Source organism: Sturnus vulgaris, chromosome 2 (genome assembly GCF_052056855.1).
Source record: "Sturnus vulgaris isolate bStuVul1 chromosome 2, bStuVul1.hap1, whole genome shotgun sequence".
Classification (NCBI taxonomy): Eukaryota; Metazoa; Chordata; class Aves; order Passeriformes; family Sturnidae; genus Sturnus; species Sturnus vulgaris.
Window position 1 is genome coordinate 33176124 of NC_142244.1, and position 11174 is coordinate 33187297.

An 11174-nucleotide genomic window follows, 5' to 3' on the forward strand; every position below is an offset into this window, starting at 1 on the left:
GTCACACCATTTCACTGCTTCATGCTCCAACTTCCACTGCTACCAAACACAGAGGACAGCACTGTCCTCTGAAAAGCTTATATAAATCTACAGAGGGAAACTGCAAAGAACAGCCAAGGCTTATTATGTAAAGATCCTGCCCTTCTACCACACAAGGCTGCTTCAACAACAGTCACTTTGACCCAAGGGCAAGACACTCCTTTTCTCCATACAAAGCATTTTCTCCCAGTTAGGGCTGCCCTTGGATACTTGGCAGACTAAAGCACAGCAGGTTTTCAACTGCCTGCAGGATCTTTAAATGCTGCCACTTGCTCCAGATCACTGAATTGTATTTGCTGTGACTCAGGCTGCTGTAAGGGCAAAGAGACAGCTCCATCCATCACACATGTCCAATAAAACATCACGCAAGTGACAGGGGGATAATTGATGCTAGCCAGTAGGTAAGTCTGCTGCCCCTGTCCTAACAAGTTGAGTTAGGCAAAGGACAAGAGAGGGAAAAGCACAGTAACAATAGCATGTGGAAAGGTTCATGCCTGGGCTTTTGCAAATGAGCACCCCTTTACCAGACTCCTCATGCCAGCCAGTGGAACATCACTTCCAGCCCACCTCTTTCAGTTGTGAGGACTCAAAGCATGATGCGCTCCACAACAAGAGGTAAGAGTGGCATTTCCACTGTTTATTGCGGGATGGCCCTAGCACCACTGACCCACAGTTACTTCAGATTTGTCTTACTGACCACTTCACAGCTGCTTTGTTAAGTCACAGCCTTTTCCGAGATGACCCTGCCCGAGGAAATGGAGACAAGCAATGACTCTTGACTAGAGCTGGTTTTGCTGGAGCTGCTATCTCTCCACACCTTACTAGTGCAAGTTGTGCATGTCTCCAGCTACTCATAACAGGTGAGAAACTGCTTGGCAGAAGAGCAGCAGCAAGGACAAACAATGCATGGTTCTACTTTAAATGCATGGCTTTACTTTAAATACACCTAAGTGGGAGAGAAGGCCCTTGCCTGCACCCTAACTCAGTTCTTCCATCTCCAATTCCTGCACTGTGATTCTGCTAAGAACTCACAAGAAATCAGTTTTAAGAATAGGTCAAAATGGAGACTTGGCTCAGCTGTTATCTCCACCTGTAATCTCATTGACCAGTGGAGAACTTTATTAGTGAGGAATATGGAAACTGGCAACAGAATGCCCATGTGCAGGATCCTTGGCCCTTTCTGTTCTTGTAGCTGCCTCAGCTAAAGGCAAACTAACCCACCACATACAGGCAAGCCTACAGCCAAGAACATCACAGCCTGTAGACTCTTTCCTGTTTTCAAGTTTTGACAAGATAGGGAAAGAATAGTCATCTTCATCAGATGCCCAATTCCAGCTGCAGAAGAGTTTGTGCTGGCATTAAAAATGTGAGCCTTCTTGTTATAAGGGATCCTGGATGCCACTGCAGTGGGCAGAAGAATCCATTCCTGCAGCATCCTGCGAGGGGCTGCTGAGATGGTATTTCTCAGGAAAATAGAGAGTTTTGTGAATCAGGTTTTTGACAGCGGAAACATCACTTCTGTCTAAGGAAAAGAGAGAAAACCGGTTGTTAGGCATTCCCATCAGGCAGTGTGAAAGCCTCTTCCTCAAGAAATACTCTAGTTCCCAGCACATCATCTGACAGTAGCCCTTCCTCTCCTCCTTTCTGTACATCCTCTGCTCTTTCTGCACTCACCTATACCCAGCTCCTGCAGGAGACTTCCAAACTCTGGGTCACAGTCCAGGATTTTCAACAGGTTGGTGGACTCCATTCTCTCTAGCTGCACATCCCAGTAGATGTAGATCTTCTGGCTGAAGCTAACATAAACAAGGCAGGGACTGTTGCTCCCTTCTTTGCATGCATAGAGGCCTGTAGAAAGCAGAAGTGTGGAGATCTGACTACCGAAAGGAAAGAGAAAGCAAGTAATTGGCATTTCATGATGAGGTATCAAAGCTGTTAGCAGAAAACAGCAAGCACCTGGGCAGAGATATGGGCCGGGGTATACAAAGTCCCTTTGAGACAATCCAAGAAGCTGTCTCTGAACTGCATGAAGCTTGGGGATTTGCAAGCTGCTTCTTGCAGGTCTGAGAGAAGGGACTGAGCAGAGACAAAACTCAGGCTGGTTCCATGGGCTCCTCATCTCCACTTAAGAATGGCTCAGAAGTCTGCAAATTAAAAAGTGTGGAGGACAAGAGACTACTGTAGTACCTCCATAAAGAAAAAACCCCAAGCCACCATGGACAAGCCGCAGCATCACCTTCTCTCACCCTTACTTTTCCCAGATGCCACCAGAGGAAAGACCAGCTGGGCCTTCTGAAGTATGCACCCAGGGAAATTATTCCCCACTGCAGGCAGATAAAGGATTCTGGGTCTCCTAAATGGGAACAGTAGCTTTGAGGGGAAAATGCTGTGAGGGCTGGCTTTGCAGTCAGGCTTCCCACCTGCACAGAAGGCACTGACATTCTCATCTGCTTGGAATCTGGCCACAGTCCGATTGTGGTCAATGATGTACGTCTGACCGTCCCACGCACAGGCAATCACCTCCTCGTGCCCATTGCCCTGCAGGAACCAGAGGACTGCGTATCACACAGGTATCACCCACTCCCGGGGACAGCCAAGAATCCTTCTTGCTGATTCAGAGACACAACACTAACTAATGTCTAGATGTCACTTCTGGACATCTCATCCAGATATTTTGGATTTGGAGCTCATCTCTCTTCTTTACAGCAATCCTTACGTACTGTAAGACCTTTTAGACAATCGGGGTATTAGAAGTGAGCAAAACTATTCAGCTTTGCAGTAAGATTGAAAAACAGCTGGGGGACAAAAGTTTACGAATGGATAAATTGATGCTGGGTCTAACAGGCAGACAGAGCTCAACCTCTTGCAGCTGGGCAGACTGACCTGAGTGCAGAATGTACTGCTACAGTCAGAACACTGTGTCATCCTGAGATAATCCCAGTCTTTTCCAGCTGAGCCATACTTCTTCTGCCCTTGCTAAGTTCATATACACAAAGCCATGCTGAGTTTTTGTCTTCATCTCTCCCAGCCTTACTCAGATACTCACTGTAACATCCAGCTTTTCCAGAGCAAAGAGCTGGTGATCAACCTGAACAGACCAGAGCAGCTTGTCTGCTCCCTCCATCAGTTTCAGCGTTCCTGAAGAAAGAAAGAAAAAAAAAACCAACACAATTGAAAACAATAAAAGAGAGCAAAATGTTTGCTAATGCTAGGCCCTAATCCTTCAACACTCAGGGCTGCTGAGAGTCAGTTGCAAATAGCACAAGCATGGTCTTGGCTGCTAAATCCATACGGGACACTTGACCCCACCTACCATGCTCCTATTATCCAGATATACTGCAGCAGTACTGGGCAGGGGGCACTGGCCATGAGAGAAGAGAACAGAAACAAGCATCTATCCTCACATATAAATTCATATAAATATGGCAGCAGGAGTCTTTGAATCAAATTCTCTTGCCTGACCCTTGAAGGGTTTCTGAAGCCCAGCTTCCCTTTCTTTTAAAAATCAAAAGCACGGAGCCCCTGGTTCCCTGCTTTGAATTAGTGACAGGCCTTGGCTGCCCCACAGGTCTTCTTCCAGGACAATGGCAGGACTTACCATCCAGAGTACAGAGGGCAAAGAGACCTGAGCCACTATTCTCACTGGAACCTGTAAGTGCAAAAGAAAATTCTTGGAATTGATGCCATTTTTGTAAACCTTGTCCCCTCCTCCTGAAAACAAAAAAAAAGATCCAAGACAAGCTGATCCATGCTGCCTCCTTTCCTTGCTCAGCTGTGTGCAGGACAGCACTGACAAATGTCACTAAATAAATCTGAAGAGGAGAATCCCTTGACCACCTGGCTGCTTCAGCCCTTCAGTAAACTCTCTACCTAGCTACTAAAAAAAAAAAAAAAAAGACATGCAAGGTCAAGTTTTAAAAATATGGCACTCTCAGAGAGAGGACTGGAACCATATTCAACTAAAGCTGCATTTAATCCTTTCAGTGACAACGTAGGAGAGGCACTGCTCTCTGAGGAGGAACCCGGGAAACCTGGAAGTCGGGGCAAACCAGCAGAGCTGAAAGCAAGTGGACAGTTTTTCCCCAGAGTGGGTCAACAACACGGGCTTAACTCCAGTGCCCATAGAAAGCTCTAAATTACAGCCCCCTGCACTCTCCCAGGCTGCAAAACACCCCATTTCTGCAGATCAGCCTAAAGCAAAGCCAGCTGGGTTGGGTGCTTAACTGCCCCTAGTGATGTGCACCCAGACAGGTTCTGATCCAAGAGATGGGCTGTTATCCCCCTTGGAAACTGGTCAGCATGGCACTCTTCAGCTGTTTCTTTATTGACGGTCCAGCATTAATGAGCTTTTTTACAGCCTGCTCTTCATCCTTTATTCTGTATGCCTTCATTTTTCACAGACATCTCTCAATAGATGCAAGGCTTCATATGCAGTGAATAATTGATTTCATGCTCTGCTGACCATGTTGCTCACAGCAGCATCAGAGATGCTGAAAACATGAGAAGCTTAGGAACTGGGCAGGAAAGGCCCTCTGAGGAATGGGAAGAGGGTGGGGTTCAATGGATTGCTCTTGTCCACAAACTCTAATTACATTGGACAGGCTGAATCATTCTCAGACAGCACTGCAGAAGAGAAAGTGACCCCTACTTGGAGTTTTCTGCCTTCTGTTATGCCCACATACTCCAAGGGGGAGTGAAAGCTTATTCCCCATAGGTACCAAAGGAGGGTTGAGCAGGTGCACCAGGCACAGCTCAGAGCACAAGGAGTTACAGGAGGGAAGCAGTGGCAGAAGGCAAGAAAAGTCTGGACACAAGAGCAGTGTGTCAGGGCTGAGAGAAGCTGGCGGCTGTGCAGATTTTAGATACAAGATCTGAACACAACCCAGTGGAAGAAGACAGAGGACAATGATATAGATAAAATATGGAAGCAGCTCTGGAGAGGTTGGGGCTGCACAGGAGAAGGAGGAGCAGCATAGAGCCAACGGGAATTGAGATTCAAATGCTGAAAAGCAAGAAGAAAGATGAGGCTGTGGGAAGGAAGAGATGCATCTAGGGAATAAGATGGAGGCATAAGCTGCAGCCATGCAGAAGCAAGGATCAAGGACATCTGTAGAAACACAGCATGGCAGCCATTCAAACTGACTAAATGCAGGTCAGCAGATACTGCAGAAAAACCCTCGTGCTGAGTGAAGGATAAGGGCTACCTAGGGAAGGACAAAGGCTATAAAAAGCTCACATGCAAATATCCAACTGTCTTTGGGAGCTGGCTAAGAGAAGCTGAGATCTCTGTGTTCTTGCAGCTGCCTCTCACAGTTATTTTTCCAGCACAGGAAATCTGATTTAATTCTGGACTGATGTACTGAGAAACCATCAGGGGAAACTGCTGGGCTGGAGACCCCAAGCTGCTGATCTCTCACCTCGGGCAATGCTACCAATCAGATGAGTGGAGACATTCTTGTTGTGAATCCGTCCAGATGTTTGGTGTAGAATCACATCTCGAACAGGGGCCTCACTAGGGAGAAGAGAAAGACAACAGGGAAAAGTTAGTCCCAGGTGTGGTTCCCTATCTCAGAACAATTTCATGAGCTGTATTCCAAAGCTCGACAAATCCAGGGTACCATTCCACTGCCTAGGTCCCCTCCTGCTGCAGTTTTTTTGTGTCTGCCTTGAAATCTCACAGAATACCACAGAAGCACCCAAATTCCCCACCAGGGTCCTTCCAGCACCAAGACAGTAACAAGCACCTCACTGCTCATCCTGGTTGCTGTGGCTGCCAGGGGTCTCATTAGGAAAACTTCTAATTGCCTCACCTGCAGAAAACAAGTGAATGTTTTATCCTGGGCTTCAGATGTATTTGGTTTGGCCCAGTCTCTCAGCTATTACCCTGAAATCTGATGACCTTTCTCTGAAAATCTAGGTCACTCATTTCCCTACCTTAGCTCCCAGCAGTGAGGAATCCTCAGGGAGCTGGTTTTGCCACTCTCCTTGCCCAATTCCAGAAGAAAGCAGGACACAAGGAAAGCAGCAGTACTTATCTTTGTGAGAGACATGAAGAGTGTTCATGGAAGCTTGGCTGCAGGAGAGCTTAAGTGATGAGGTACCAGCAGCACAGAAGGTCACCAAAGCAAGGAGAGTGACAGCACCCCCTGCTTCACAATAGTGATGTGGTGGCACCCCCTTATAACAGGCATCCACAGTGGCATGTGCTCATGTACCCCTGCAAGAACACCCTCACCTGCTCGGGCCAGATCCATCCCTTCCTACGGCTGCATCCCGTGGCTCCGTGTCCCAGGTGCAGAGCAGGATGGCATAGCCACAGCCTGGCTGAGACACCATCAGCTCTGGTGAGCCATCAGGCCCTGGGTTCACAGACAGGCTGTCCACCTACAGTGGCAAGGAAAAACACAGAGTCAAGAACTCCACAAGGTTTACGGTGCTCCCTGCAACTAAATTTGAATATGGCAAATCTTCTGATAGAGCTAAGCAGCAGCTGAACAAATTCAGCTGGAAGCAAAACATCCCAGTTCAGTAAAAGGTTGGTTCCCTACCAAAAGCCACTTTAAAATAACACTAGTACTTCCTGCTAATGCTCTCCCATCGGCAAGAGCAACTGCTTCTCAGACCAACCTACCAGCTGTACAGAAAAATTGCTGGGCAAATCTCCTCTCAAGCCATCGACAGGACAATTGTTTTATTCACAGGACTGAGATTCTGTGCTTCTCATCTTGAAAAAGCCACCTCTTGAAGACTGTATGACAAGTACTGCTCTGAACATCCTTTTTCCTTACCTGACCTTCTAGAAGCCATTTCTTCAACAGGATCAACTGCCCAGAGACATTATCGGAATTCTCTGATGAGTCCTCCCAGCGGAAGGCACGGACCACCCTGTCAGTGTAACCCACAACCAACTCACATTTCCCATCTCCATCTGCAGGGAAGAGAGAAAGACAGACGGACCTTCTCAAGCCCTAAGACATGCAGAAACCATTCTGCTGGTTTCTATAGTTAGCATCTCTGAGGATCCCAACCACATAATGAAAGCTTGCACTTCAGAAAAATTCCTGAAGTTCTTTTTTTCTCCCTTCCATGACTTGGCTGTGGGTTGTTGGAGTGTCTGTTTCAGCAAGACAGTAATTTCCTTCTGCAAGTTCCCCCCTGCCTCACACACAAACTCCTTCACCCTGCATTCTCACACCAGCTCTGTAGCTCACCAATGTCATTGATAAGCATGACCTTGGTGTTGGCAGGAATGTGCTGCTTGAACACTGGCTTCTGCTCTTCTGCCCCTGCCAACTCATGGTGGCCTGAAGCATCTGGGTGTTTTGAGTTCAGAGAAGTCAGGTCAAAAAGATGAAACCAGCCTTCTGCACTCACCGCCACCACGAAATTCTGTGAGGGAAGAGAAAAACCTTTTGATTCTTCCTCTTTTAGAAAGTGCAGAAGCTGTCCCACAGCACGGCAAAGGAGGACACAAGGGTAGACCGATCAAGATCAATAACTGCTACAGAGAGAACAGGAGGTTTTTGGCCAGCACACAAACTTCTCTGCTGCTGGTAGGGTCCAAACTTCTTGTTCATCTTTGTCAGACTACAGTATCAAGCTGGTATGTGTGCAATTCTCAAACAATGTGTGGCTTTCTCAATGCCCATGTCAGCTCTGCTCCCCACTAGAGGAAACACAGCCCCAGTATTTCAGGCAGGATGCCTGAACTGGGACCTTTGCACTCATTGGTCCTGTCTTAACCCTCAGAAACAGCAATCCAACTAAAGGAGTTGTAGTAGATCCAGTGGAATTTGCTTGGGAGTCTAGACTATTCCATTTCAGTCTTGTTTAGATGACCTTAAATGCACACAGCCAAGTGGCAGAAGGATCACGGCCCACAGCAGACATGGGCCCAAGAAAGGCAAAAGCCACTGAGCAAAAGGAGCAGCCCTCAAACCACCAAAGCCTTGTGGTGCTCTGACAAGGGCATATGGAAATCAAAAGTGCTCTCTGAAGATAGGATGGATTTCCTTGCTCTCTAAAACCCATATAAGACTCACAGAAAAATACTGCTTACGTATAAACAGAGGAACAGTTTAAAAACAGTAGTGCTAAAACTTTATGAGCAAAGGCAGATCCTGGGGAGACAGCACCTGCAATCTGTCCTCCTCCACACTCAGCACATGACATGACCCTAATCTGAACACCTCCCACATGCCCTACAGACACAGCTGGGAAGAGTTTGGCTCCTCTCACCTTTCCTTTATTGCACACATCTCCCACACGGACACATGTGAGCTGCAAAAGAAAACAAGGCCATCCATGAGAAAAGACAGCCCAACCCAGCACCCTGGGATAAATCTCTGCCCTACCCCCTCCTCTCCCATAAAGGATCTCTTTAACTCCTAACAGCCTTTCAGAGGACAAGGAGAGCAGAGTTAAGGGACAGAAACACAACAGCCAGAGCCCTGGGGCAAAAGCCACAGTGCATAGAGCAGGGTGAAGGTGAGACAGAAGCCCAGTTTCTGTGTTTGTCCATTAATTTGCTCATCACTTCCAGCCCATGGGGCAGTAGGCAAAAGCAGGGTTTTGAATAATTACATGAAAGACATCAGAACCAGTTCTGGCTGCCACTCCTCTCCAGCCTACATGTTCTTAGGCAAAGGACAAGGATAGCTGGCTACACATACCATGCCATACAAGGCCCAACCATTTAGAAATTTTGTCAAGAACTGACCATTCCTTGGCAAGATCGCACAGCCCAGGGCTTGCTATCATCATTCTTGTAAACATAGAGCTTTCCATTGGTGTCTCCCACCACGAGTTCATTCAGCTGTACAAGAAAATTGAGTTAGTAGGAAGAAATCCACAATTATATTGCAAACAGTATTCCTTCAACAGCAAAAATTTTAGAATTCATATCTAAAAATCACTCTGTGGGAAGAAGCAGCAAAACGAGTTAAAGAGACAATCTTGAATCAAAATGGAAGGTCTCAGATAATACAAAAGCCCTAATTTTATTCTTGCAGATAAAAGAGACTGGAGAACGGCTCCTTAGAGCAACATCTGATTACCCACTGCTTCTCCACTGATTGTTTCAGAGCTGTGACACTGACTGTTTTAACATCCTGCTTGGATCTTAATCATCATTACTCCATCTTCCATCCTTCAATATAGATCGCCATGAATCACCTAAGGAAGATGATGGCAATGACAAAAATATAACCACCCAGGAAGAGAGTGTAAGAAGACTTACAACAGATTTACATAGGATACTCAATCTCACTGATGAAAGGGTAAAGGAATTTCAGAATGGTAATTATTTCTTTAAAGAAAATTTCTAAAAATCACCAACTACCCATGCTGATAAGCCTACTCCCATTATCCCATCTCCTGCACCATGACTTCGTGTATTTAAATGGTGTGCACTTCATAATTCCCTGCACACCTTACCCTAAGAACATTTTATGGGGAAATCCCTTTAATTATCTACTGATGATCATCTACTTTAATCATTGCCAGCCATGACACTTCCCAGGATAAGGCTGTAAAAAACCTTGACTGTTGAGGAGAAGAAACAGCTGACATATAGCTGGTTAAGCTAACCTCTTCCTAGTTACAGACAAGTCAAAACCAACCATTTCAGCAACACCGCCAATGCACACCCATCCATCACACTGGTCAAGAGACGCCGAGACTTTGCTCTACCCTGTTTGTGATCTGCTGTGCCCAGCAAAGCACCACTACATCCCCACCACTGTGACACTGAGTGTCGACTGGGCAGAAGCTCTCCTCTGGCTCTGCACACCCAGGCCACAACAAGGGCGACCGGCACGCGTAATGATGAAGGCAGCCCAGCAAACATTCCCTTTGCACTCCTGGGGGGTTCTGACCAAAGCCCCGCATCCCTCACGCCGCTCGGGCGGGGCCAAGCCCCGTGTGTGTTCCCAGGGGTGGAACCCCCGCCAGCTCCTCCCGGCCGCACCTGCCCCGGGGCCGCCCCAGTCGCTCGGCGCTTCCCCCCAGCCCCGTGCCGGGCCCGCTGCCCACCCAACCCGCTCTCCGGCTCGGACCGTGTCGTTGTCGGCATCCCCCAGGCAGATGGCGTGCGGGAAGAGGCTGCCGGCGAAGTCCAGCGCCACGCACTGCACGTAGCTGACGGAGCGCATCCCGGCCCGGCGCCGAGGGAAGCTCCGCAGGGCGCATGCGCGCCGGGAATGGCGGGAGCAGGGGCGGGGCGGCGGCGGGGCCTGCCCGCTGCCCCCGGGCCGGGCCGGGCCGAGGCTGCAAACAACAGCGCGTACCCTCGAGCATTTACACACGCAGAGACAGACGGCTGTGGTTTACGAAGTCAGTACTGTAACTGTTTATTTTAAGCAGGTTTTTTTTTTTTCTCTATAAGGACATACATAACCAAGTTTATAGTTGAAGTTTACATGCATGACCTCACTTACAAACACCAGTATTGCCACCTTCTGCCGGCAGCCAGGCCCGCTTTTACAGACAGCACGGAACATGCCTGAACAGGGGGCATGGTTAGTGTCTTCCATAGATTTACATTCTCAAACATTTCATAGTTTTGTAGTAACAACAAGGGCACAGTGGTACTTTCAAGACTGCTCACACTTAACAACAGATGCACCATTGACTAGATTTTTTTTTAGATGTGCCACAGAAATAATCACTTTTTGCTTTCAGAAACATGTACAAGTATCATGCTTATGGGAGATTTTTGAGAACTGCTGGTCAACAATTAGAAATTTATCATTAGGACTTGGCCCTATGCTTCAGCAGCAGAATAGTTTCAACCACAGAGGCTTGTATTTCCAGGAATAATTAGCAACAAATCAAGATACTTATTTGCTGAAGAATAAGTACTCAGGCTTGGCATTCCTGTCCCCCTTAAATGTTTTTCTAAGTCATAAATCCCTTCTTCTAACCCCAGCTGACATTCACAGTGTTGTTTCCCACAAGAGGGGGTAGTGCTTTGGTACGAGTTTTTCACATACCCGGGCTGTTACTATAGTCAGAACTCATGAAAATCACCCCCAGTAGCTGGCAACCCTAAGGCTTTATTAGGCAAATGAAATCAGCATTTCCTCAAGCGAAGTGACCTCCCAAGCACCTCTCCAGCCTTTGTGCTATCCCACCCA

General features: G+C 47.4%; 1 protein-coding gene across 3 annotated transcripts; it reads right to left on the minus strand.

Moving 5' to 3' along the window:
- Positions 1-1112: 1112 nt before the first annotated feature.
- On the minus strand, positions 1113-10234 carry ITFG2 (integrin alpha FG-GAP repeat containing 2). Of its 3 annotated transcripts, none has more exons than XR_015801276.1 (12): positions 10095-10234; positions 8759-8854; positions 8278-8319; positions 7251-7428; positions 6828-6967; positions 6275-6423; positions 5457-5551; positions 3638-3688; positions 3086-3177; positions 2460-2577; positions 1714-1916; positions 1113-1561 (listed from the first exon to the last, which is right to left on the minus strand). XR_015801276.1 is itself a non-coding variant. In XM_014891544.2 (12 exons), the coding sequence occupies exons 1-12, from the start codon at positions 10188-10190 to the stop codon at positions 1419-1421; spliced, it is 1374 nt and encodes a 457-aa protein (XP_014747030.1). In that variant the 5' UTR covers positions 10191-10234; the 3' UTR covers positions 1113-1418. The 3 variants fall into 3 exon arrangements, 1 of the variants encoding a protein (XP_014747030.1); XR_015801275.1 differs by having other exon boundaries at positions 1714-2183; positions 2286-2577; XM_014891544.2 differs by having other exon boundaries at positions 1714-1887.
- Positions 10235-11174: the final 940 nt, after the last annotated feature.